The 25,515-nt window shown below is 50.1% G+C and overlaps 2 protein-coding genes across 2 annotated transcripts; both read left to right on the top strand.

Moving 5' to 3' along the window:
* Positions 1-12,845: 12,845 nt before the first annotated feature.
* Positions 12,846-18,705, top strand: LOC311354899 (protein C-ets-2-like). The gene is made up of 10 exons (XM_084474769.1): positions 12,846-12,962; positions 13,289-13,358; positions 14,081-14,195; positions 14,442-14,561; positions 15,221-15,421; positions 15,568-15,645; positions 15,894-16,082; positions 16,320-16,571; positions 16,980-17,098; positions 17,557-18,705. The coding sequence occupies exons 2-10, from the start codon at positions 13,296-13,298 to the stop codon at positions 17,770-17,772; spliced, it is 1,353 nt and encodes a 450-aa protein (XP_084330895.1). The 5' UTR covers positions 12,846-12,962; positions 13,289-13,295; the 3' UTR covers positions 17,773-18,705.
* Positions 18,706-19,940: 1,235 nt separating this feature from the next.
* On the top strand, positions 19,941-25,007 carry gmeb2 (glucocorticoid modulatory element binding protein 2). The gene is made up of 10 exons (XM_084474594.1): positions 19,941-19,990; positions 20,863-21,017; positions 21,103-21,188; positions 21,281-21,405; positions 21,516-21,619; positions 21,709-21,866; positions 22,828-22,893; positions 23,150-23,287; positions 23,401-23,523; positions 23,899-25,007. Exons 2-10 carry the CDS (start codon positions 20,890-20,892, stop codon positions 24,510-24,512), a joined length of 1,542 nt encoding a protein of 513 aa, XP_084330720.1. The 5' UTR covers positions 19,941-19,990; positions 20,863-20,889; the 3' UTR covers positions 24,513-25,007.
* The last annotated feature ends 508 nt before the right edge of the window (positions 25,008-25,515 follow it).

Consider the following 25,515-nt stretch of genomic DNA (forward strand, 5'->3'; position numbering starts at 1 on the left):
TAAAAAAGTCTATCATTTAATGCAAACAGCTGCCAATCACGCCCATATGAATAAGCCAAGCAAGCCAGACTAATTGTGCATTGTTGACGTTTGAAAGGGTTATTTTTTTCCCCACCTTCCCTCCTACCAATTGCTACAAAACGCGAAAGTATAGCAACTTCAGGACAATTCGACTGTCAAAAGAAAACGGAGATTCCCCTCCCAGTTTTTTCGTTTGACTTGAACGCGGCAGCGTGCAGCGCCTCCGCCCTTTTGAATCGAGAGACGCGAACGTCCACTATTCTGGTGACGTCAGCAGAAGCAGAACTTACTCACTTTCACCCAAACCGGCCAATTTAGATCCAGTGCGCGTTGGTAATAAAATGGATAAGATGAATATACAAATATCTAATAAGGAATGTTTATTTGAGAAAGCGTTGATGGAAAAAGACTAGTGTTGTTCCATTAATGTTAATTATTATTATTATTATAAAGTATATGCTTTATTTAGACCACATGTTTAAAGCTTACATCGGTACCTCACTGGACCACACATTTGTAGTGCTAACACCGGTTATGAATGGGTTATTCTCCACATTGAGGTCGATGGGAATAGGTCAACACAACACTATAAGGTTTTATGAGTTTGAAGATAAGTCAGACACTTCAAACATGACCTAATAATAAGGATGTTGAAAGATTAATTGACATGTTCAAAGGAATCATTAAACAGAGGAAATCAGTGTAAGGAGATAAGGAAGCATTGAAGCACCTTTCCTTTGCATTAACATAATTCAAACAGCTTTTATCGTGGCTGCCGCTCAGATTCTTCAGGATCATTTAACTCAGTTAGGATCCTTCCTAAGCAAAAAGACTTTTCGACAAGAGCCAAAGACTGTTTGCCAGGAACCCGAGGTTGCAATGGAATCTAAACATAACTACTATGACACTGTTATGTGTCACAGTGATCTGTAGTTCTATGTGGCCAAATTGCTTTGAGTTAAAACGCATTCACAATATGCAGAATGGGGCAGGTCTCAGTAGATGAACGCGTCTGATAAATGAGTCGATAGTGGATATGAGGCCGTTTATCAAAGCCAGTTATTAAAGCCAGCCTCTGTTATTGTGAGTGGAGCCACTAGGGGGCGGTGAATCCACCTCGGTGCAGTTCACCAAAACGAGCGAACAGAAGATGGAGACCCAACACGAACCCATCCCCACTAAATGAACAGCAGACATAATGAAAGGTTCCTTCAAGATCGGTTTGTTAAACCGTGTTCACCCTTCCACCACACTGAATGACTCAGAGAATCGTAGACACTACACTGTCACTACAGTGCAGCCTAGTATCCAAATATACACTGTGTCATACACTGCGACTGCAGCATGAAGGTGGAGTTGAGCTTTGGGTGGAGGTGTGTGGAGGGTGGAGGAAGGTGCAGCGATGCACGACCAACAGCAGTCCTAGCAAACCAACGATCCTCTTTTAATTTCGCATCTTGTTAAACTTAATACTGTGAACATTTTTCACATTCCAAGAATCATATCACATTTATTAATATAATGCCGTATTTATTTAATAATGCCTCATTCATTTATTTAATGAGGCATTTTCCTTTTGCTCAATCCTAAAGGAGCTGGAATGCTAAGTATTGCACATTCCCTTTAATGCGGTGCTTATGAAATCCCCCGATGGTCTTTTTAATTGTAAAAGTGTGTATTTTGTTTTTGCTTGTGTCAAACCTAAATATGTTTATTTGATGCTGCTTCAGGTCTCCTTGAAAAAGAGCTTTTAATCTCCATGAGTTACCTGGTTAAATAAAGGTTTAATAACACAGAAAGACTTCCTTTATTAATACACCACGGAAAGTGAACCGTCCACCTTTGCTGCTCCACCATGAAGGCTGAAATGCTCTCTCTGTCACCAACGCGAGCAGAGGGCGCCCAACCTGCGTGGAGTTTCACTAATTAGCTCACTAATTAATGAATTGGTTGCGTCTAGTGCGGTTCAGTTCAGAGGGAACCGGACAGCAGGTCGGTGTCCACCCCGTCCGGCATCGGAACGTCTCCCTGTTGCGGTATGTTATTGTGTTCATGAGACCAGAAGCTGTTTGTCATGTTGTGGTCAGCTGGGTGGCGACTAATCCGTCTTCTGTTCCGCAGGCTAAAGACTTTTCGAAGTGAAACGGAGCGTCTCTTCTGAACCTGATGTGAGTTGAAACCTTCTCTTGTAGCCTAATAACCATAGCCCTAGTCCTAACCCTGACCCTAGTCCTAACCCTGACCCTAGTCCCAACCTTACTGATGGAGATCACGCGTCGCTGTCCGTTTGACATGGAAGCTCTAGACGCCCTCTTCAGAACACTGGACTGGGATGTGGAACATAAATCACTGATAACGATGGAAGGCTCAGACTGTGGTGTTTAACTACCGTTCGAAATGGAAACGTTCATTCTATGTGAAAGTAGCATTTTAGAGCCCATACATTCAAACTGGTTAAAGTAGAAGTAACCCACTCTGGTCTAATGTCAGTCAAAGAAAGAGTATAACTTGTATTAAAAAGTGTGTGTGTCACAGGTTCTACGATGGCTATTAAACTGCAGTTCTGTGAGTGTCTTATTTCACCATGAAGAAGAAACTGCGACCTGTAAGTCATTCTTCTCTTATTCTTGGGCACATGGATGTAAGTTGGTTTTAATGGTTTGTTAAAGTGGTTCTAAGTGAGTGTTTAATGTGGAATAAAGAGATGTCTGTGGGTCCAAACACAACCTACTCCAGGGCTCTGACCTCTTCAGTCCTCTTTCCTTCTGCTCTCCTGAGCTCTGCTCTCCATCACATGAGCGTTGCCCTACTGATCAGGGTGTGGTCTGAGTGAGCAGAGGTGCGTGCTGGGATACAGCGCTGTCTGAAGTCTGCAGGTCTGTAGACACGCCCCCCTCAGGAGAAACCCAGTGTGTGAGAATCCGTTGTGACATCAGCTGCATGGACTAGAATCGTTCTTTAGGCTGGGGACCGGGATTCAGAAGGAGGAACTCCAGGGGGAGATGAGAGGACTCCTCCGTCTCAACCACTAGAACACGACCTCAGTCTGTCACCAGAGAACCACGGAACGCACGCCAACGTTCCCCTCTGGCATCGGGGCTCCTCCACCTCCTCATCCGGAGGAGAGCACAGCTCCAGTTCAGGAACGGTCATGGTCGGGCCAGTCCAAGATGGTTTCTGACTTGAGGGGAGCAGTCTCCCAGCTGGGCCCCCCCCCCTTCACCTGGTCCAGCAGAGTCCTGGTCAGCCTGCTGAAGATGGTCCTGCTCCTCAAGAGCCTCCACCCTCCACTGGAAGGTCTTCTGAACCCATAAGCTCCTCCCCACCTCCTCCCCAGAGTCCTGTCCTCAGTCCTCAGGCTGCCACCTGGGAAGCCTTCTCGTTGAGGAGACCCCTGGACTACAAAGAACTTCAGAGAGTTAAATCAACCAGAGGAACCTTCTGGAGACACCCTGCGTCATTCATCACCAGTGTGGGACGCCACTGAAGAATGTTGTGCATCATTGACGTCTGTGGAGACCCTGACTTTCTGCTCTGGTGTCATGGAGGAGGGCTGGTGTTGTTGGCATGGGGACTCTACCTGGCATCAGTTTGGCATCGGATGGCTCAGTGGCGTCTGAGTTTGACCTTGGATAGAAGTGGTACACGTGGGCATGGCTAGGGTTCCACCTGGTGGGTCTGGCCAGGGTTCCACCTGGTGGGTGTGTGTGTGACATTAGGGTTCCACCTGCACGTGTGTGTGTGTGTGTGTGTGTGACACTAGGGTTCCACCTGGCACTGGGTTCTAAGTGTGTGTGTGGTTCCACCTGGCATGGGGATGTGTGTGTGGCCTGCTTTGACGGGTACCGTGTACTTCAGAGGTTATGTGGGATTCATCAAGAGAGTCTGAAGTTGTAAAATGACCTGAATGGATCTCAGGAGGACCTTCAGACCTGCAGTGCGCCGGCTCTACCTGTGGATCGTGCTCTCAGATCCAGGTCTTCTCTGGCTGAACTGGTTCGTACCGCACTAGCTGAACCTGGGAGGTTCCCTTAAATCAGAACCAATCTGGGAACTGTCCCAGCTAGGGCGCTCTTTAAGCTGAAGTTGTGTTCTTCAGCTAAGGAGGTGAGGAAACCTTCACTGGGGCTTTGAGATGTGTGGAGAGGAACGTTGCAATGTGTTCCATAGTTCTCTGATGAAGATCTTGGTTGTGTTGTACTGGCTGAGAGGAAGAACACGCACATCTTCATCTTGGGGTTTTTCCTTTGGGAATCCTGTCTCCATCTTGAAGGATATTCCAGCTCATGTAACTGATGTCACGACAGATTCTCACACACTCGGGTTCTCCTGAGGGGGCGTGTCTACAGACCTGTCGGCTTCAGACAGTGCTGTATCCCAGCATGCACCTCTGCTCCCTCAGACCACATCCTGATCAGTAGGGCAACGCTCTAGAGATGGAGATGCAGTTTCAGGAGTTCAGGAATTGGGGTTAATTTTATCAGCAGACCCTTCTCTCAAACGCCCCTGGCTCCATCCTGTCACTGGACCTGTAGATGTGTTGGTTGACATGATGATTGGGGGGTCAGGGGGTCGTTGAAGGGTCAAGGTCGGATCTGAGAGCTCAATGTTTAGATTGGGTTTGTACCCAGAATCATCCAGATTATTCTGCTTATTGTAAAATTTAGTCACTTTTTTGCATTGGATTCCATAGTTTTTAGGCAAGGATTTGAGCTTTAAAGTTGTTGAGCTACATGGTAGTTCTTTGTACGGTTTTGAGTGTTAACTTGTACACACTGGGTGCATAGCAATGTAGCGGTACACTGAATAGTAGTAATGACCAACAGCAACAAACAGATCTCCTGGAGGTAAGTCTGTTGGCTGTGTTTTAATGAAGACCATCGCTGGACTTCAGGATCGTCCTCCGCTCAGCAACAGGTGAGGCGCTGCTTCTGTTTTTCTTTGGTTGGTTCCGGCTGGAATGTTTGGATTCCAGTCGGACGGTTTGTGCTTCCCGCCGTGGAAGGTTCTGGGTGCTGTCACTTGCTTTAGTCTCGATGGTTAGCGTAGAACGTTGTAGTGTTGAGGATCACGAGGACCCACCTGGCGGTTAGTTGGACGTTGAGTCCCCTGAGGGCGTCTGGCAGAACGTTCTGGTTTGGTATTTGCGTATTCTCGTAATTAACGAAAAACAATTTCATCCAGTTAGCATCTGGAACGTTTGACCTTTATCTGAAGTAACTTGAGGCTGACGTTCAGAATACGTTCCAACACGTGCGCCGTCCGATATATGTTTTGCATTTCATCACAATTTAACCGATCGTTCTCGTTAGTCGCGCTGTACTTTCAACCACGTTGATGGACTCTCGCTGCGTAAAAAACGGCGTTCTACTTGCGGGCCAGAGTCTGATCATCAGTGAAGGCTGAAAATACTTTTAAGGCTGAGAATTATTTGGAATTTCTTCCATGGGACCAGCACCTGAATATGGCAAGTATCATTTAACTATTTGATTTAATATTGATACTGCTTAGGGTTTGTTACTTTAAACAGCATTTGTACATTCTAAATACTAAATTGAGTCAGTCTGTGATAAATTGCCACATAAGTTAAACCCGACCCAATGACGTTACATTAACTTTACTCTGGATAGTCTTTAGTTAACTGCTAAATTATTGGCTGTATGTCCACTCGCTGAAGTAGTGGAAACTAGAACTGTACAAGGTTAGAAAGTTAACGTCTAGTTTGTCTCAAGGTGTCTCCACCTCCTCACCCAGACCTCCACCTCCTCCCTCAGACCTCCACCTCCTCACCCAGACCTCCACCTGCTGTCAGAAGTCCTCCAGAAGGTCAGTGCTCTGTTGTGAGGAGAAAGTCTTCTCAGCTCAGTTTCAATGCATGGGCTGAATCACTTCTTGGGTTTCTGGTTTCAACTTGTGGACTGCTGTCTGAAATGCAAAGCCCTGCTGTGGCTAACATAACACAAGTCCACTTTGTCCATTAAACGTGTTGTAAAGCTCTCTGCAGAGAAGGGACTCAAAGTCCCACAGAGGATCTCATTTCCCAACTTGGAAATGTGAACTGAGGCTTTCTTAAGAAAAGCAGACACACCCACTGCTGGTCCTCACGTCTTCTTCATGAATGGGTGAATGTTTCTCATGTGTTCACAGTAAGGCAAACTCCACTTCTTACAGTCTTCAATCTGACGGGCCAGGATGGACCAGAGGGGAACCATCACCGGACCAGAGGGGAACCATCACCGGACCAGAGGGGAACCATCACCGGACCAGAGGGGAACCATCACCGGACCAGAGGGGAACCATCACCGGACCAGAGGGGAACCAGCTCCGGACCAGAGGGGAACCATCACTGGACCAGGGACCAGAGGGGAACCGGACCAGCGACCAGAGGGGAACCGGACCAGCGACCAGAGGGGAACCGGACCAGAGACCAGAGGGGTACCATCACCGGACCAGCATTTGAGTATTTTGAGGTGTTGCGTCCCCAGGGGATTTACTGCTGAGACCAACTGTGTTTGTAGAGAGCAGGAATCGCTGGTGGAGGAGCTGGTGGAGGCCCTGCCTGGTGGAGGAGCTGGTGGAGGCCCTGCCTGGTGGAGGAGCTGGTGGAGGCCCTGCCTGGTGGAGGAGCTGGTGGAGGCCCTGCCTGGTGGAGGAGCTGGTGGAGGCCCTGCCTGGTGGAGGAGCTGGTGGAGGCCCTGCCTGGTGGAGGAGCTGGTGGAGGCCCTGCCTGGTGGAGGATGTCTACCATGGAGCAGATGGAGCCACACTCTGAGGTTCTCATCACTCTCACTCCCCCTCCAGTAGAGTACTGCTGCCACAGACTACATGTGTTTGACCTCACGCTGGAGCCCCACCTCTGCTGTTTGTTCCCCACCAGGAGGAGGAGGTGGAGCAGAGCTGACGGAGGAGAGCTGAGACGACGACCAGGACTCGACCAACTAGTACTCCTGGTAGGTTTGCATTGACTGAACATGGTGGCCCGGTACAGGGATGGCTGGGTAGGGGGTTGGGGGCACATTGATGTATGTTGGCTTCTGGTTGAGTTAACCCGTTAGGTAAGGTTGAGTTAACCCGTTAGGTAAGGTTGAGTTAACCCGTTAGGTGAAGGTTGTTTTGAGTAGTGGGGATCTTTTATTGGTGCATGGGCTACTTAAGTGTTTGAGTTGGTTTTAATGGTTTATTAAAGTGGTTCTAAGGGAGTGTTTAATGTGGAATAAAGAGATGTCTGTGGGTCCAAACAGAACCTACTCCAGGATCGGGCTCTGATCTCAACGGCAACAAACAGATCTCCTGGAGGTAAGTCTGTTGGCAGTGTTTTAATGAAGATCATCGCTGGACTTCAGGATCGTCCTCCGCTCAGCCCCAGGTGAGGCGCTGCTTCTGTTTTTCTTTGGTTGGTTCCGGCTGGAATGTTTGGATTCCAGTCGGACGGTTTGTGCTTCCCGCCGTGGAAGGTTCTGGGTGCTGTCACTTGCTTTAGTCTCGATGGTTAGTGTAGAACGTTGTAGTGTTGAGGACCCACCTGGCGGTTAGTTGGACGTTGAGTCCCCTGAGGGCGTCTGGCAGAACGTTCTGGTTTGGTATTTGCGTATTCTCGTAATTAACGAAAAACAATTTCATTCGGTTAGCATCTGGAACGTTTGACCTTTATCTGCAGGAACTTGAGGCTGACGTTCAGAATACGTTCCAACACGTGCGGCGTCCGATATATGTTTTGCATTTCGTCACAATTTAACCGATCGTTCTCGTTAGTCGCGCTGTACTTTCAACCACGTTGACGGACTCTCGCTGCGTACAAAACGGCGTTCTACTTGCGGGCCCGGGTCTGATCATCAGTGAAGGCTGAAAATACTTTTAAGGCTGAGAATTATTTGGAATTTCTTCCATGGGACCAGCACCTGAATATGGCAAGTATCATTTAACTATTCCATTTAATATTGATACTGCTTAGGGTTTGTTACTTTAAACAGCGTTTGTACATTCTAAATACTAAATTGAGTCAGTCTGTGATGAATTGCCACAGAAGTTAAACCCGACCCAATGACGTTACATTAACTTTACTCTGGATAGTCTTTAGTTAACTGCTAAATTATTGGCTGTATGTCCACTCTCTGAAGTAGTGGAAACTAGAACTGTACAAGGTTAGAAAGTTAACGTGTAGTTTGTCTCAAGGTGTCTCCACCTCCTCACCCAGACCTCCACCTCCTCCCTCAGACCTCCACCTCCTCACCCAGACCTCCACCTCCTGTCAGAAGTCCTCCAGAAGGTCAGTGCTCTGTTGTGAGGAGAGTCTTCTCAGCTCAGTTTCAATGCATGGGCTGAATCACTTCTTGGGTTTCTGGTTTCAACTTGTGGACTGCTGTCTTCATTCCCACTGGATGCCTCTTGTGACAATGCAGTCTTCTCTAGGCTTGAGAGACGGAATAAGAGTCAACTTCATTGATGAAAAAACAAATGGCATAACTGTTCAGAAGTCAAATCAGTTTAGTCTATACTAATATATAAATCTGTAGCTGAAATGCAAAGCCCTGCTGTGGCTAACATAACACAAGTCCACTTTGTCCATTAAACGTGTTGTAAAGCTCTCTGCAGAGAAGGGACTCAAAGTCCCACAGAGGATCTAATTTCCCAACTTGGAAATGTGAACTGAGGCTTTCTTAAGAAAAGCAGACACACCCACTGCTGGTCCTCACGTCTTCTTCATGAATGGGTGAATGTTTCTCATGTGTTCACAGTAAGGCAAACTCCACTTCTTACAGGCTTCAATCTGACGGGCCAGGATGGACCAGAGGGGAACCGTCACCGGACCAGAGGGGAACCGTCACCGGACCAGAGGGGAACCGTCACCGGACCAGAGGGGAACCGTCACCGGACCAGAGGGGAACCATCACCGGACCAGAGGGGAACCATCACCGGACCAGAGGGGAACCATCACCGGACCAGAGGGGAACCATCACCGGACCAGAGGGGAACCAGCTCCGGACCAGGGACCAGAGGGGTACCATCACCGGACCAGAGGGGAACCATCACCGGACCAGAGGGGGACCAGAGGGGAACCAGCTCCGGACCAGAGGGGAACCAGCTCTGGACCAGGGACCAGAGGGGAACCATCACCGGACCAGAGGGGAACCAGCTCCGGACCAGGGACCAGAGGGGAACCGGACCAGAGACCAGAGGGGAACCAGCACTGGTCCAGGGACCAGAGGGGAACCGGACCAGAGGGGAACCGGACCAGAGACCAGAGGGGTACCATCACCGGACCAGCATTTGAGCATTTTGAGGTGTTGCGTCCCCAGGGGATTTACTGCTGAGACCAGCTGTGTTTGTAGAGAGCAGGAATCGCTGGTGGAGGAGCTGATGGAGGCCCTGCCTGGTGGAGGAGCTGATGGAGGCCCTGCCTGGTGGAGGAGCTGGTGGAGGCCCTGCCTGGTGGAGGAGCTGATGGAGGCCCTGCCTGGTGGAGGAGCTGGTGGAGGCCCTGCCTGGTGGAGGAGCTGGTGGAGGCCCTGCCTGGTGGAGGAGCTGGTGGAGGCCCTGCCTGGTGGAGGAGCTGGTGGAGGAGCTGGTGGAGGCCCTGCCTGGTGGAGGATGTCTACCGTGGAGCAGATGGAGCCACACTCTGAGGTTCTCATCACTCTCACTGCCCCTCCAGTAGAGTACTGCTGCCACAGACTACATGTGTTTGACCTCACGCTGGAGCCCCACCTCTGCTGTTTGTTCCCCACCAGGAGGAGGTGGAGCAGAGCTGACGGAGGAGAGCTGAGACGACGACCAGGACTCGACCAACTAGTACTCCTGGTAGGTTTGCATTGACTGAACATGGTGGCCCGGTACAGGGCAGGGGGTTGGGGGTTCAACTCTCAGCCCAATGGTGGAGGGTTCAACGCTCTAGTCCTCAGAATCCATTGATGGTCCTTGAGCAAGGCGTCCTAAAGCCTGCATGCTCCTGAACGACGTCTCTCTGGTTCAGATAATGAACCTGATCCATGTCCTCCATTGTTGTCAGACGCTGGTCCTGATTGGTCGGGGCCGACACACCTGAGCTGAAGCCCACCTGGTCCTGATTGGTCCGTGGCCGACACACCTGAGCTGAAGCCCACCTGGTCCTGATTGGTCGGGGGCCGACACACCTGAGCTGAAGCCCACCTGGTCCTGATTGGTCGGGGGCCGACACACCTGAGCTGAAGCCCACCTGGTCCTGACTGTCCTGCTGCTCTCCTGAGTCCAGAAGACCTGCTGAGCTCAGCGCTCTGAGGCTGATGATCAACGACCTCATCACCTTCTACACCCCGTGTGCTTCCACACGCCTTCACGTCTGTCGCTAACTCACCTCACCGTCTCGCTAACTCGTCTCGCTAACTCGTCTCGCTAACTCGTCTCGCTAACTCACCTCACCGTCTCGCTAACTCGTCTCGCTAACTCGTCTCGCTAACTCGCCGCCCCGCTAACTCGCCGCCCCGCTAACTCGCCGCCTCGCCGCCTCGCCGCCTCGCCGCCCCGCTAACTCGCCGCCCCGCTAACTCGCCGCCTCGCTAACTCGCCGCCTCGCTAACTCGCCGCCTCGCTAACTCGCCGCCTCGCTAACTCGCCGCCTCGCTAACTCGCCGCCCCGCTAACTCGCCGCCCCGCTAACTCGCCGCCCCGCTAACTCGCCGCCCCGCTAACTCGCCGCCTCGCTAACTCGCCGCCCCGCTAACTCGCCGCCCCGCTAACTCGCCGCCCCGCTAACTCGCCGCCCCGCTAACTCGCCGCCCCGCTAACTCATCTCGCCTCACTACTTCACTTCTCTCTACTCCTTCCTGTTCCTCTTCCTTCTCCAGGGTTCAAAGCTTTACTCTGAAGGAGTGTCTTCTCTTGAACCTTTACTCTGAAGGACTGTCTTCTTGAACCTTTACTCTGAAGGAGTGTCTTCCTGCCCTCAGAGGGTTCAGGGTTTAGTCCGGGACAGAGCTGGTTAGGTTAGGGACAGAGCTGGTTAGGGAGAACTGGTTTTACTCAAACCTCTTCACTTGCTCTCTGAACGTCTCTGAACATGAACGTGTCTACATTTTGACCCAGTTGATTGGGATAATGTTTCACTGTGCTTTATGTAAATGTTTATTACAGTTCTGCCAATAGTTTTTCTAAATTCATTCCTACTTTGTGACTTTCAGCATGTTTGGTGCAGTTGGTTTAATTCTGTCACTTAACTCGGCTAATGTCAAGCTGAACTCCTGTAATACAGTGAATGTGTGTCATGCATATTATTCAACAATAAAATAAAAAATTATTTTGAAAAGAACTTGCAATTATTTTCTACCATTGACTGTGGCTTCATTCATCTGTGGTAGCCTACTAAAATGACAATCATGCCTTTAATTTGGACATAATAGTTTCATTAAATAGTTTGTTAAGCAGGCAGAATGCAAGTTAGGACCAACACATCTCTGGTCCCCTCAGGGAGCCTTAATGGACTCTGTGTTGACGGTTCTGTTAATTGTACTGCTGTTTTAAGACTTTGCTGGTTCGGAGAACTTGGAGCCTAACTGTTAGAGGTTGTTGTCAATGTTACTCCACTGCAGTGTACAATAGTCGCGTTACATTTCTCGCTGCTTTCCATACCGTGTTCCCTCTGTGTAACGGTGTGACCTGCACTGCACACAGCTGGGCAAAATAGTGCCGTTTTATTCAATGCGTAAGTCGGCTTACGTCCTCTTTAATAGGACGCACTTATCACTGTTGGATTGAGTTTGTTTACTTCTGTTGGTGGTGGACTAGCCGACAGCCTGCCCTGTGCCATAACCAATCAGAGGAGAGCCCTTCCAACCAATCGGAGGAGAGCCCTTCTAACCAATCAGAGGAGAGCCCTTCTAACCAATCAGAGGAGAGCCCTTCTAACCAATCAGAGGAGAGCCCTTCCAACCAATCGGAGGAGAGCCCTTCCAACCAATCAGAGGAGAGCCCTTCCAACCAATCAGAGGAGAGCCCTCCCAACCAATCAGAGGAGAGCCCTCCCAACCAATCGGAGGAGAGCCCTTCCAACCAATCAGAGGAGAACCCTTCCAACCAATCGGAGGAGAGCCCTTCTAACCAATCAGAGGTGAAAAAGGCGGTACGTGCCACCTACCATTGTATGAAAAATAGATTTGCGTGCTGGCATATTGCTGGGCCCTGGGGGCGTTCTATCACTACACATCAAAATTTGATTGGCTGATGACACACGTCAGTCAGATGTATCATCCAATGGGAGGTGGTGGTGCTGGCCCCTCTGGTCCGTGTAGCTGTGATGCGTTAGTCAGCTGAGCTCAGCCTTACAAAAAAAAACGTTTTCCTTCTGGAATTATATTGTAACGTACTGAAAAAAGTATGTAATTAAGATACGTTCAGACACACATTAATGTCATTTTGAAAAAAATATATATCTATTTAGATTTTGACAGACGGCCCACCACTGATAATATGGTTTAAAAATATCAACCGAAAAGAGTTGGGAAAACATGGAAGAGGATTAGGGTTCTGAGTTCAAAGTCAGGATTCTGAGATTCAAGTCAGAACTACAAAAAAAAAAAATTACATGTGGCCCTAATCCTCTTCCGTAGAAAAGGAGAAAACATTATTCCACTGCGCATGATGGAAATATGGTCGGAGCTGGCCCCGCCCATCAGAGCATCATAGCCCCGCCCATCAGAGCATCACAGCCCCGCCCATCAGGGCATCAGAGCATCATAGCCCCGCCCATCAGGGCATCATAGCCCCGCCCATCAGGGCATCAAAGCCCCGCCCATCAGAGCATCAGAGCCCCGCCCATCAGAGCAATCTCCGGGAAGACTAAGCTCCTGGTTCGTCACTGACCGCACTCGGTTTCGGAGGCTGCTGCTACGCGGTTAAGGAATATTCCGCTCATACAGACGATCGATTTTGGCAAAGTAGTTGGATCTGCGTCAGCTCTCTCCGCTCAACAGGTAAGCGCTGGGGGGGACCGGGGCTGTATATACAGTCCTATTGGCCTGCTGTAGCGTGTGACATGTTGTACGACACATCACTCCTAGATTAATTAAGTTCTATATTCAATTATTTTAGTTTTGTATATTTTCCTTAATAGAAACCTGTGTTCTACTGGTTGTGAACAAAAAAAACATTAAAATGAGTTGTAAAAAATGTCTGTAAACCTACACACGTAAGTAAATCGGCCCGGTTCTTACGTTTAGTTTGAATTGTTTTCATGGTAATATTTGAGTTATAATGCAGTAGGGGTGAAAACGCTGCTTTGTATTCCGTCTTCGTTCAGAGTGAAAATGTGCGACTTCTCCGTGGACCCGATGTGTCTGCCGTCCAGCGGCCGTCCCTCCCCTCTCAAGGTAAGGCTCTCTCTCCTCCACTTCTCGCTCCCGGGCGGTGGAGCCGAACCGTGTGTTTAATCCGCGGAGTTGGCGGACCGATTCCTCCCTCAAATAGACTCTAATATAAACGGACAGAATAAACCTCAGAGGGGAAAACTATTAGCTCACTTCATCCCCGGGATCGGTCGTCCACTGGACCGCCAGTCAAACCGTTAAAGGGCTTCGCAGAGGAAAACATCGGGAAGAATGTATTATTATTATTATTATTATTGTATACGGGTGGAGGCGGTCGCCTGCCTCGCCCCAACAGCCTCGCTACCTTCAGGGATATTTTCAAGCGGCAGCTACGGAACAGGAAGCACCATATATGGCCTAGTGACCGAGCTGGGCACAGAAGCCTCAGGGCAACGGGTTTGATTCAGATAACCGATAGGTGCGCTAGGAAACAAGGTGTGGCGCTGGTTTGTTCTATTTTCCATGTTTTTCCTGGGTAATAATCTGTAAAATAAACTGTACAGAGCCCCTATAAAACTCTTCCCCCCCCCCCCCCCCCCACCTACCCACCCACCCCCACACACACACTAAATGAGTCACCGCAACTCCATTGTTGAGTTTATAGTCACTGGATTGTACACAAAGATCTTAGAGAGTGTGTGTGTGTGTGTGTGTGTGTGTGTGTGTGTGTGTGTGTGTGTGCGTGTGTGTGTGTGTGTGTGTGTGTGTGTGTGTCTCCCCCACAGCGCCAAATGGCATTTGACATGTTTGAAGACAGCCTGGCCCTGGGCTTCTACTGCCCTCCTGACGTGGACCGGTCCCTGCAGGAGGTTCCGTCGGTTCTTGACATTGCGTGTCCAGGTACGGCCAGCGGTCCGCTTCACCCTCCCTGCGCTGTCATCAATCACCCTCGCCCACGCACGTCACCACAGCTCTGCCCGCACATGTTCGGTGTCTACTGTACTGCCGTCTTAATCATAACAATCACAATCCCCGAGATCAGTTGTTGTTCGGCGCGCTGAATGGCTGCCGTTAAGGCGCCGGTTCAGTGCGTGATTAACGCTCCTTCTGTCACTGAACCGCCCCGCTCCGCTGTGTGTCCTCCAGAGCTGGGGGCCTGCGCGGTGCCCATGCTGACCCCGTGCAGCCGGGCGGTGATGAGTCAGGCCCTGAAGGCCAGCTTCAAGGGCTTCAGCAGAGTGCAGCAGAGCTTCAGCATCTCCCACAGTGAGTCCCGCTCCTCTGTTGTTGTTCACCGGGCGGCTGTGAGTCACAGCAGCGTAGCCGTTATGTTGTTGTTGCCTCGTCGTTTTATTGCGTTTCGATTTGTCCTGGGATTCTAACGACCGGGACCGCCGGCGCCACATTCATAAAGACGAATGTGGAGAGCTGAAAGCAGATTGATAATCAAGACTACAAGTAATTCAATATAGAGCAGGTTTTCTCTTCTTTTGAGTGAGTATGTCACGATGACAGTTTGTAATGAGAAAGCTCATGAGAATGGATCCTAAAGTGGCCTCATTCCCGCCCAAGAATCTCTGCCACCCTTTTTTACTTTTTAACCGGCTCACCCTGTGAGTTCTTTAAGTCTTGTTGGCAGAACTTGATAACAGACACGGTGACGGAGTCTGTGTCATCAAAGAGCTAAAGAAAGGACTCCGTTCTGCTATTGGAGACGCTTTGGAAAAGCAAAGGGCTCTTAAAGTCAACAACCGAGAGCCACGTCACCGTCGTTATCCGCCTGGTGGTTGGTTGAGGCGGAACCAGCCCCGCCCGGCTCACAGAAGAAGCCTCAGAACAGATTCTAGAGAAGGTGTAACCAGATCTAAAGCCCACGGTGCTCAGGCTAATGATAGCGTACCACGCGCTGGTGTCCCCCCCCTCAGACCCACGGCGCTGGACCACGCCCCAGGTCCTGCAGTGGCTGCAGTGGGCGTCGGCCGAGTTCAGCCTGGCCCACCTCAACTTCTCCCGGTTCCAGATGAACGGTCACCAGCTGTGCGCTTTGGGGAAAGAGAACTTTCTGCAGCTGGCGCCTGACTTTGTCGGGGACATCCTGTGGGAGCATCTGGATCAAATGATGAGAGGTAGATTAATTAGTGAGGATTTGAACGCTGTTGAGACTGTGTGTAGTGCAGCTGTGGTTGTGTGTTAGTCACTTTGTGGTGTTTTGATGAAAGAAAGGTTCAGCATTCATTAACACTATAACATGTTGTACCGCTTTCCTCTCCAGAGTCCCAGGAGAAGGAGATGGCCGCCAATAACCTGACCAGTGTGGTCCCCTCGTTAGTGGACTGGATGTGTTCTTCTGGTACGGAGCCAGCCCTTCATTGCTCATTAACTACATTTCAATGTTCCCATTTTGGTGTCAATATGAGATTCAATCATTAATTTTCTTATTCTAGTATCCTTACTGATTTGCAGCATATCCTTTATTTATCTTAATATCCACTAGATGTAATTAAGTGTCATGATGTTTAGAAAGAATCCCTTCTTTGACCTCCCGTGCATCCAGCAGGCTGCGGTCAACGTCCTCACTGGTTGTTCTCCTCTTGGCAGATCTCGGTCGGGATGACATGCAGGTCCCAAAGAGCAGCGGCAGCCTTCTCAGACAGCTGTTTGAGAGCCCTGATAAGACCTCTCCTCTGGACCAGAAGGACTCCACCGAGAAGCAGTGGGACAACGTCCACCTGAGCTACGCTACAGACAGACCCAGCTTCTCCAACAGCTGCTCCCCAGCCAAACCCTGTAAGTGTGCCCACATCAGAGCGCTTCCACCAACTCAGAGGTCTTTCTCACGGCTCCAGGCGAGAGAGCCAAGAAATGACTCTTCCAAAAGTAAATGTGAATCCCAAATAATCAGGATGTGTAAATTCTTTGCCATGAAACTCATTTTGCGCATTGGAATTGATTCTTCATTCCCAGTAGGGAGTGTGGACAGTAGCCAGCGTATTGATTTTGTATTGATTTCGTATTACCTTCCAGTGTCCCTTCATGAGCACAGCTCCCTGGACAGCGTGGACAGTTTCACCGGACTGCACTCCTGGGGCAGCCAGTCGTCTCTGGCCGACACCCAGAGGGTGCCGTCCGTCGACAGCTTCGACGAGGACTCCAGCGCGCCCACGTTCTGTGTGGGCAAACAGAGCGTGTCCTTTAAGGACTACGTCCAGGAGCAGAACGTCCCCGTGGGCCTGGGGACGCCCGTCGTACCAGCTGCTGTCCTCGCTCGGTTCACCGGTGAGTTCCGTGGGATCTTCCCAGGGATTACTTTGAAGATGTGTTTGGTTTCCAGAGGGGTGCTTTCTGTGTCAGCCTTGCCTTGATGTTTCATTTCATTGGCCAGAATGACCCGGTGTCATGCTGGCCACTTGATAAAGTAAAACACTTCAGATGTTTGACTCTGTACTAGTACTGATTTTATCTGATGCTCACAAGTAGAGTTGAAAAGATACTGATTTATTTGGATTGCCAAGGTTATCCGTCTGTCTATTCGCCAAGTTGCTTTAGCACCGCAATTTAAAATAATATTGCACTAACAATGTGTAGGGTATTGGTACAAAAGGAAAAGATGGAAATGTTTTCTTGTTTTTGTCACTTGAATATGGCAACTTTTCCCCTCTATTCATCTTGAATTCATCTCTTCAGGCAGTGGCCCTATACAACTATGGCAGTTTCTCCTGGAACTCCTGACCGACATCACCTGTCAGACCATTATAATCTGGACTGGGGACGGGTGGGAATTCAAACTCACCGATCCTGACGATGTGAGTGTACTCCTTTTGCATCCATAATGCTATTTAAGTATGTTGTTGAAATGTCAGTTTACCTTGGGCTCATGATTTGATTGCGGTAAATAAGTAATCCTGCCATGCAAATATATATTGCTTGGGTTTGACCACTGCCTGTGTGTCTTTTAAATAAATTGTAACGCAAAAGCAAGAATGTTGTTGAGCTCTAAAGCAGCGCGGCAGAAACGCTAACTGGTGTTCTGTTGAGCTCTAAAGCAGAGCGGCAGAGACACTAACTGGTGCTCTGTTGAGCTCTAAAGCAGAGCGGCAGAGACACTAACTGGTGCTCTGTTGAGCTCTAAAGCAGAGCGGCAGAAACACTAACTGGTGCTCTGTTGAGCTCTAAAGCAGAGCGGCAGAAACACTAACTGGTGCTCTGTTGAGCTCTAAAGCAGAGCGGCAGAAACACTAACTGGTGCTCTGTGGGGGTCAAGGTGGCGCAGCGTTGGGGTCAGCGTAAGAACAAGCCCAAGATGAACTACGAGAAGCTGAGCCGCGGCCTGCGCTACTACTACGACAAGAACATCATCCACAAGACGCCGGGGAAGCGCTACGTCTACCGCTTCGCCTGCGACCTGGAGAAGCTGCTGGGCTACTCGGCGGAGGAGCTCCACGTGGTCCTGGGGATCCAGCCCAGCGCCGAGGGCTGAGCCCGGCGCCGCCGTTCGGCTCGGCTGGGGCGCGTTGAGCTGCCCGGGCTTCCTGTTGATGGTGGCGGCCCGTGACAAACCCGCAAAGGACACCAGCAGCACCGCTTTGGTGGTGCGTTTATTCAGCGGCTGGTGGCGGCTGCTAAAGGTTAACCGAGTGGACTGACGAGAGGGCGTCGCTACGAGGCTGCTTTGTTGTGTTTCTCACGCGCTGTGGGACCGGCCTCGTGGTCGGGGGAACGCTCTTGATTGGTGGCTGGATTTGGTTCCAGGTCGTGGGTCAAGGCTGTTCTGGGGACACGGTGAGTGAGAGAGCTGCTGGTTGCAGGATTCACGTTCCGCGTTCGACCGACGGGAATTGAGGCTTTTATTGAAACAATTTCTGGTCTTATTTATTTACACAATGTAGGCCCGTTGAGGCTGCTGTCTTTGTTGAGACTGGATTCTTCCCGGGATTACACTGGACACGTACAACGCACAGGATGGAGCAGATTCTTATCTTTGTGTACCACTGCGTTTCTTTATTTAAAAATGCTCAACTCCTTACAGCATTTTGAGAAAGTGCTTTCTGTACGCAAATTTGAGTGTTTATGGTATTTTTCTATGAAATAATGAAATCATATGGTTGGAAAATATTTAATTATTTAACAATTTAACAACTATATGCTTGCTTTAAGTCTTGGGACTAAGAATCGTATTTTGCGTCAAAGTAACTTTAAATGAAACATTTAATGGTGTTATATTATAAATGTGTTAATGTTTGTGTGCTACTTTTACATGTTTGTTGTACATTAAGAAGTTGTATTTTTGGAAGGCGAGGGTTATCATTATGTTATCATCTGGTCGCTGGTATTGGATGCAGGTCTGGGTCAACACATACTTGTGCAGCTTAAAAGAAACAAAACTATCCGTCCATTTCCTCTGTGAGTTTCTTAACTGGTGACTGTTTCATGCCCACTAAATAAAACATTTGTACTGGTTCTGTTGTCACTGCTGTGTCAAATGTAAAGCAGAAGGCGTGTGTGTGTGTGTGTGTGTGTGTGTGTGTGTGTGTGTGTGTGTGTGTGTGTGTGTGTGTGTGTGTGTGTGTGTGTGTGTGTGTGTGTGTGTGTGTGTGTGTGTGTGTGTGTGTGTGTGTGAGATGGTTTATGGTCGACACCATGACAAAAATATCTTTCATAATCTCTTTGATTGACACTATCACACTATCACTCTGTGTTTACCTTGCACAACAGTCGAAGGTGTGGTGTGGGTAATTAGCTCTCATTCATGGTGGCAAATAACCTTTTATATTGGTGCCTGTACATTTTGTCTTGTGCCTTCTCACCCTCCAGTGATTGTGAAAAGCAAATGACGGGTAGCTTACTGGAAACGGAGTGGGCTAATGTCCCTGGACAAACCCTGTGGTTCGTTGCGAAAGAGGTTTCCTTGTGTGACAAGTACAGACTAGACTTAAGAATGCGTTGAGGAAAATCTTGAATGCTACACAATCACACGTTGGATTTTGAGTATACTATCACATACATGGGTTGGATGTTACACACTTAAGTATTCAATAAACACACACACTGTGTATATATATTTCACCCTTTTTGTAGGTTAGTCTTAGGCCCTGTCCTGATTCTCCCCCTTCCCCTAGATTTGAGCCCTAACTCTAGATTTTGTGCGTTCCCGTGAAGGGGTAGAGTGTCCTAATACTTATGGGAGCAAGGGGGGAGGGCTGCTGTCCCTTAAAATCAACCCTTGAACGCTAGCCAGCTCGGGAGCTGTCTTGCAGCTAAGGGCACTCAAAGCAAGTGTTCTTGTAAGGGGGACTGATAAGGCATTCTGTACAGCCAGTGCAGGCACTGCCCTGTGCCACCACACAGTGGCGTTGCTGTAATATTAAGGAAACCATAGAACATATGTTATAGTCCAATGTACTAGAAAGATGTTGGCCATAGGCTCAGAGAGACTGGGCTGAGGTTGGACCTGGGTGGAGGAAAAGAGATAGGGTAAAAAAAAATTACCATTTAGGTTGGTAAAGCCATCAAGATCAGCAAGTAGGACAATAAATGAGAGCTTTAGTGAACATAAAGCTGTAGTGATGCACACTCCCTGACAGCAGGGGGCGCGGTACACCTCCAACGTCGTTGAGAACTAAAGAAGTAGAAGAACAATAACAACATCAGTGGTTCTCATCGGATCTCGGGACGGCGGGCTGTGTCTACTCCTGAAGGTCAGTTTGTAGCGACGCGTTTACTTTTAACTTCAAGCCGGTTGTTACTAAATGGAGCCGCCTCAGGTTGGGCTGAGAGCCGGCGGGCAGCGGGACGTCCGAGGCCGCGGGGGAGAGTTCGGCTCAGGGGTTCCTCTGGATCCGTTACTCCGCGTCGCGTTTATGTTTTTTGCGTGTTTTCATTCGGATCGATCCTATTGGTCGAGCTCTGGGTCACGGTGACGATCAAAGGGCTCCACCGCCGGCCACATGGTCTGCACAGCCCCCCTGACCCCCGCCCCCCCCCCCCCCCCCCCGGAGAGCAGGGAGGAGGAGGAGGAGGAGCTCCCTTCACCTGGGAGGAGGAGACCAGGAGGAGGAGACCAGGAGGAGGAGGGGGGGTCAGGAGGAGGCCAGGAGGAGGGGGGGTCAGGAGGAGGCCAGGAGGAGGGGGGGGGGTCAGGAGGAGACCAGGAGGAGGGGGGGGGGGTTAGGAGGAGACCAGGAGGAGGAGGGGGGGTTAGGAGGAGGCCAGGAGGAGGCTACTCTGTGAAAGTGCATAATTGTGATAATTGCACATTTTGAAATCTGACTTCTGACTCGGCAGAGAATGATACGTGGTAATACTGACGGATCAAAAGTAAGCATAGGACAATAAGATCTGTTGACACAGCAACTTTGAGAGCTAGTGGGGGACAGTGGGAGACAGAGGGGGACAGTGGGAGAGACTGGGGGAGAGTGGGAGACAGAGGGGAGACAGTGGGAGACAGTGCTGGTAGTGTTGGTTGTTGCTTCGGGTCAAAAACTCTCAGCTGTTATTTCCTTATTGGGTTTAGCTGCAAGTGGTTTTGGGGCGCGTGTGTTTTTGCATAATGAATGTCTTTCGGTTTCAGTTGGAACTCACATCGACACCGGTCGCTATGCAAGATGTGGAAGAGGTGGTGTTGATGACCGTACCGGACCAGAAGACGGATGACGTTTCTCCTGTCAAGGAGGACGAGGACGTCAAATCTGTCTTAGTGACGACGGAATTCAGCCAACACATGGGGTTCGTGTTCATAGGCTGTCCCTCGTTCGCCACAAACGCCACAAACCGTTAGCGGTCAGAGTATTCATTCAGTGTTCTCCTCCAGGGAGGAGGTCGTGGAGATGGCACCAGACGATCTGGAGGTCGAGTCCTGCGCCGCAGACGCTCTGTCAAAGCAAGAGGCCGTCTACGGTAAGGTGACGCCCTCCAGCACACCACAATGACCGCCGGGATCTTCTTCAGAGCGATCGAACCAATGTGTGCCTGTGTGTCTCACCGCGCAGTGAAGCTAACAGAAGAGGTGGACGTGGAGTCGGATATCTACTACCCAATCACCTGCGGCGACACCAAGGCCATTCTAGTCTGGAAGAAGTTTGTGTGTCCAGGCATTAACATCAAATGCATTCAAGTGGGTCGTTTTCTTAAAACCGTTCAATTGTTCTGTTAATAAAAAGAAAAAAAGTAAAGTCTTAAAAAAATAAGTAAGCCACCTCATTGAATTGTTCTTCTTTTGATTAGTTTAATGAGCAGCTGGTCAGCCCAAAGGAGTTTGTCTGTTTAGCGGGGAAGTCCACGCTGAAGGACTGGAAGAGAGCCATCCGTCTCAACGGCACCATGCTCAGGTACGGGGTCGGTGCGTCACTGTAGACCGCTCACGGCCGTGTGTCACATCCCCCTCAACCGCGCCTGTCTGTGTTTGGATGTCCTGCAGAAAGATCATGGACTCTGGTGAGCTGGAGTTCTTCCAGCATGCCCAGGTGTGTTCCAACACATGTCGCAGCACTAAGATAGACCTGGTGGGGAGCAAACTATCGGCCATCAGCCAGCAGTCTGCTGACTTTATTGCTGTCACACCTTCATCAACAATTTGTAAGATAACAGGCCTCATCTTCGGGAGGCTGTTTCATTTTATTATTCAATGATGCAATTTTTTTTTTTTTTTTACCACTTCTGATTTGATCGAATCTGATTTGAGAATGTCCTTTTTTTTTTTTTTCACCATAACTAAATACTAAAGTTTCTTCAACCATGGGGTGGTTGAAATGACAGTAGTATGCAGTGGCGCCCCCTGGGGTGGACAGGATAACCTGCAGCGTGTACGTGTACCTGTGAATGTGTGTGTACCTGTAATATTAATATTATGCGGAACACAACTTCAAACTCTAACCTTAAACTGTGTTCAAACATTGAACAAATCATCACATTTCGAATTCCATACTCAATGAAAACAGCTTTGTAATACCTTGTGGACTTCAGCAGTTTTCAGTGTTCAGATTCAACACCAACTGTCACTCTTAATGGTTAACCCCAACTCTTATTCTTGAAACACACACTGAGTGTTATCCAGAGTATCTCAGAGTTGTTATCCTCCCTTATCCCCTTTTGGCCGTTTCACCCACTTCTGAATGTTGCAGAAACTCTGGGCTGGTTTTTGGTTCAAACTGGTTTCTCCAAAGTATGTCTGATGGAGCTTAATTCCAAGTGTCTCGTCAGAAATAGTTATTCAGGAACAGCTACTTCTGAGGGGGTCCGAAGTGAGTTCTAAACGCTATTGCTTTGCATCCATGTTGTTACGTAACTCTTTTTTGATGGGAACTACATCGTCTCCCAGCGAGAGCCCACATAGCGAGAGCCAACAGTACGTCAATAATAATGATGCAGACAATAGTTGTGGCCGACTGGAAATGCACTAAAAGGTATTGTTTACATCCCTAGTGAAAACATGTCAGAGAGAAATGAGATGACATCATTTCCTTCGACTGCATCCGCTAACGTTAAATGAAGTCGTGAGGCGCGTGTATCGTTTGAATCCTTGTTTCTTTTTTCCCAGTGAACGGACAATCGCCGTCGTTCTCGGAGGCAGAGGAGAGCTCAGAGTGGGTCACAGCCATCGGAGGTAAAGCCCACAACCAATGAACGTCAGACAAAGAAATGGGATACAGCTATCCGTACATCACTGGGAGTGTTTTGGTTCAGATAACCGATAGGAGCGCTAGGAAACAAGGTGTGGTGCTGGTTTGTTTTATTTATGTTTTGACTGTACCCTTAAAAAGTCTCTCTCTCTCTCTCTCTCTCTCTCTCTCTCTCTCTCTCTCTCTCTCTCTCTCTCTCTCTCTCTCTCTCTCTCTCTCTCTCTCTCTCCGTCCCTCCAGAGGACTCGGTGGTGTTCTGGTGCGGGGTGAAGCAGGCCGGGCTGCTGGACGACGTGGTGGACGACTTCCGGGCGGAGCTGAAGCAGCTGCTGGGCGGGCTGAGAGAGAGGGTCTCTGAGCCCCCGCTGCTGCTCACAGGTCGGCTGGCAGGAGTGTGTGTGTGTCTGTGTCTGTCTGTCTGTGTCAAGAGGCCAACGGGGCCATCATGGACACATTCCACATCTCGTAACGTTTTCTTGTCTTCTATGCAGATGTGAGTCTGCTGGACAACATAGTGCAGAACTTTGGCATGCTGGACCTGGTGAAGAAGGTTCTGGCGCGTCACAAGAGCCAGATGGACCACTACCGCGAGCAGTACACCCACAGCCTGGCTGGTGAGGCTCTGACGCCGCCGCCGGGGGTGGGGGGGATGAGGGCATGAATGGCTGAATGTGAGGCTGAATGTGAGCGCTGTGAGGCTGTTTGTTAGAAAGGCAGCGCATGTACTCCCCTTCTCTCTTCAGCCTCTTTAACGCCCTCTCTGTCTCCCTCTCCTCACTGGTCTCTCTCTGTCTCCCTCCCCTCACTGGTCTCTCTCCCCTCACTGGTCTCTCTCCCCTCACTGGTCTCTCTCCTCACTGGTCTCCCTCCCCTCACTGGTCTCTCCTCACTGGTCTCTCTCTCTGTCTCCCTCCCCTCACTGGTCTCTCTCTCCTCACTGGTCTCCCTCCCCTCACTGGTCTCTCTCACTGGTCTCTCTCTGGTCTCAGCTCTGGAGCAGCAGTGTGATGAGCACCGGCGTCGAGCCAAGGAGCTGAAGAGCAAAGCTCAGCACCTGGACAGCGTCCTGATGACGCTGAGCCCCGCCCCCTCCCCGCCCGCGCCCAAGCACCCGCGGCTGAGCCGCTGCGCCTCCACGCCCGCCCCCGCCCCCCCCGCCGCCGCCGCCCCGCCCCCCCAGATCACGCTGTCCCTGAACCAGCTGGCCGGTCTGGGGAAGGTGTTCAGCGTGGCGGCGGCGGAGCAGACGCCCCTCTGCTACCCCTCCAACCTCACCCTGCTCTCCGCCGCGGCCGGGGGCCCCGAGAGCGGCGCCGCCGGGGCCGTGACCTTCCTGAAGGTGGTGGGCCCGCAGTACCAGCTGGTGACGCTGCCCCCCCCCGCGGTGGCGCCGGGCGGAGCGCTGCAGGGCCTGGGCGTAGCGCCGAGCGCCGCCACCACCGCCACCGCGCCGCCGCGGGCGCGCAGTAGCAGCGTAGCGCTCAGTAGCAGCGTGGCGCTACACACACAGGGCAACGCGCCGGCTGACGCTGAGCTGTGCTGCGATGGGGACCTCCAGAAGGTCGTCGTGGAAACAGAGTCTGAGGAGGACCAAGAGTGCTGAGGGACGGAGAGAGAGAGAGACGGCGGTGGGCGGGACTTCTACCGTGTTTGTAAATAAAGAAACAAGAGATTCTCCTCGTTTTGGGACCGAGGCGGTCAGAGTAGAGCTCCTCCAGCTCTTCAGACGGGACGCTTTCAAATGGACGTTCTATTTTTGATTGCCCGACTTTGATCTGAGCTCGATTCAATCGGTCTCTGTCTGTCATCTTGCTCTGTGCTGTGTCCTGATGTCTCGGTGGGAAGGTGCAGGGCGGTGAGGTGCAGGGCGGTGAGGTGAAGGGCGGTGAGGTGCAGGGCGGTGAGGTGCAGGGCGGTGAGGTGCAGGGCGGTGAGGTGCAGGGCGGTGAGGTGCAGGGCGGTGAGGTGAAGCGTGTTGAATGCCAACATAGCAAATGCTGTTTCTTTTGTGTAAGAAGAGTTCAATATAGTTCCACCGTCTTTTTTAAAATGAGTTCAGTTATTTTTACAATGTTGAATGTTGTTACAGTTGATGTTGGCGAAATAAATTCAGGTATGTTTTGGACATTGTGCGTCTAAATGAATATGAAGCTCATGCATACGATGCAGTGTTGGTCTTCCTCTCCACGCTGGCTGCAGCAGCATGGGGTGGATGGACGTTAATGACAACGCTCTCACTTTTTGTCTTTTGGGCTTTTCCAACCTTCTTCATTGTTGAAAAGTTTTCTTTTATTTTCTGAGCACAATGACGGTCAAATTATAAACTGCCACCAGCGTCTTGCCCTGAATAATATATATAGATATATTTTTTTACATCTGAACTCACAAAAGAAAACACTATTATGCTTTATATTCATGTCACTGCCTTCAAAAGGGTGGTGGAGGATGTGTGGCAGAGGGAGTGGGGAGAGGATAGATAGAGGGAGTGGGGAGGGATGGGAGATCATTTCTCACTTCATCAGAACTAGAAAACAGAAGGTGTGAGCCCTGGGTTCGTGTTCCGATGTCTTGTCGTGATTGGCCACGCCTGGTGGTCTCCCAGAGAG

Source organism: Micromesistius poutassou (assembly GCF_964030765.1).
Source record: "Micromesistius poutassou genome assembly, chromosome: 10".
Lineage (NCBI taxonomy): Eukaryota > Metazoa > Chordata > Actinopteri > Gadiformes > Gadidae > Micromesistius > Micromesistius poutassou.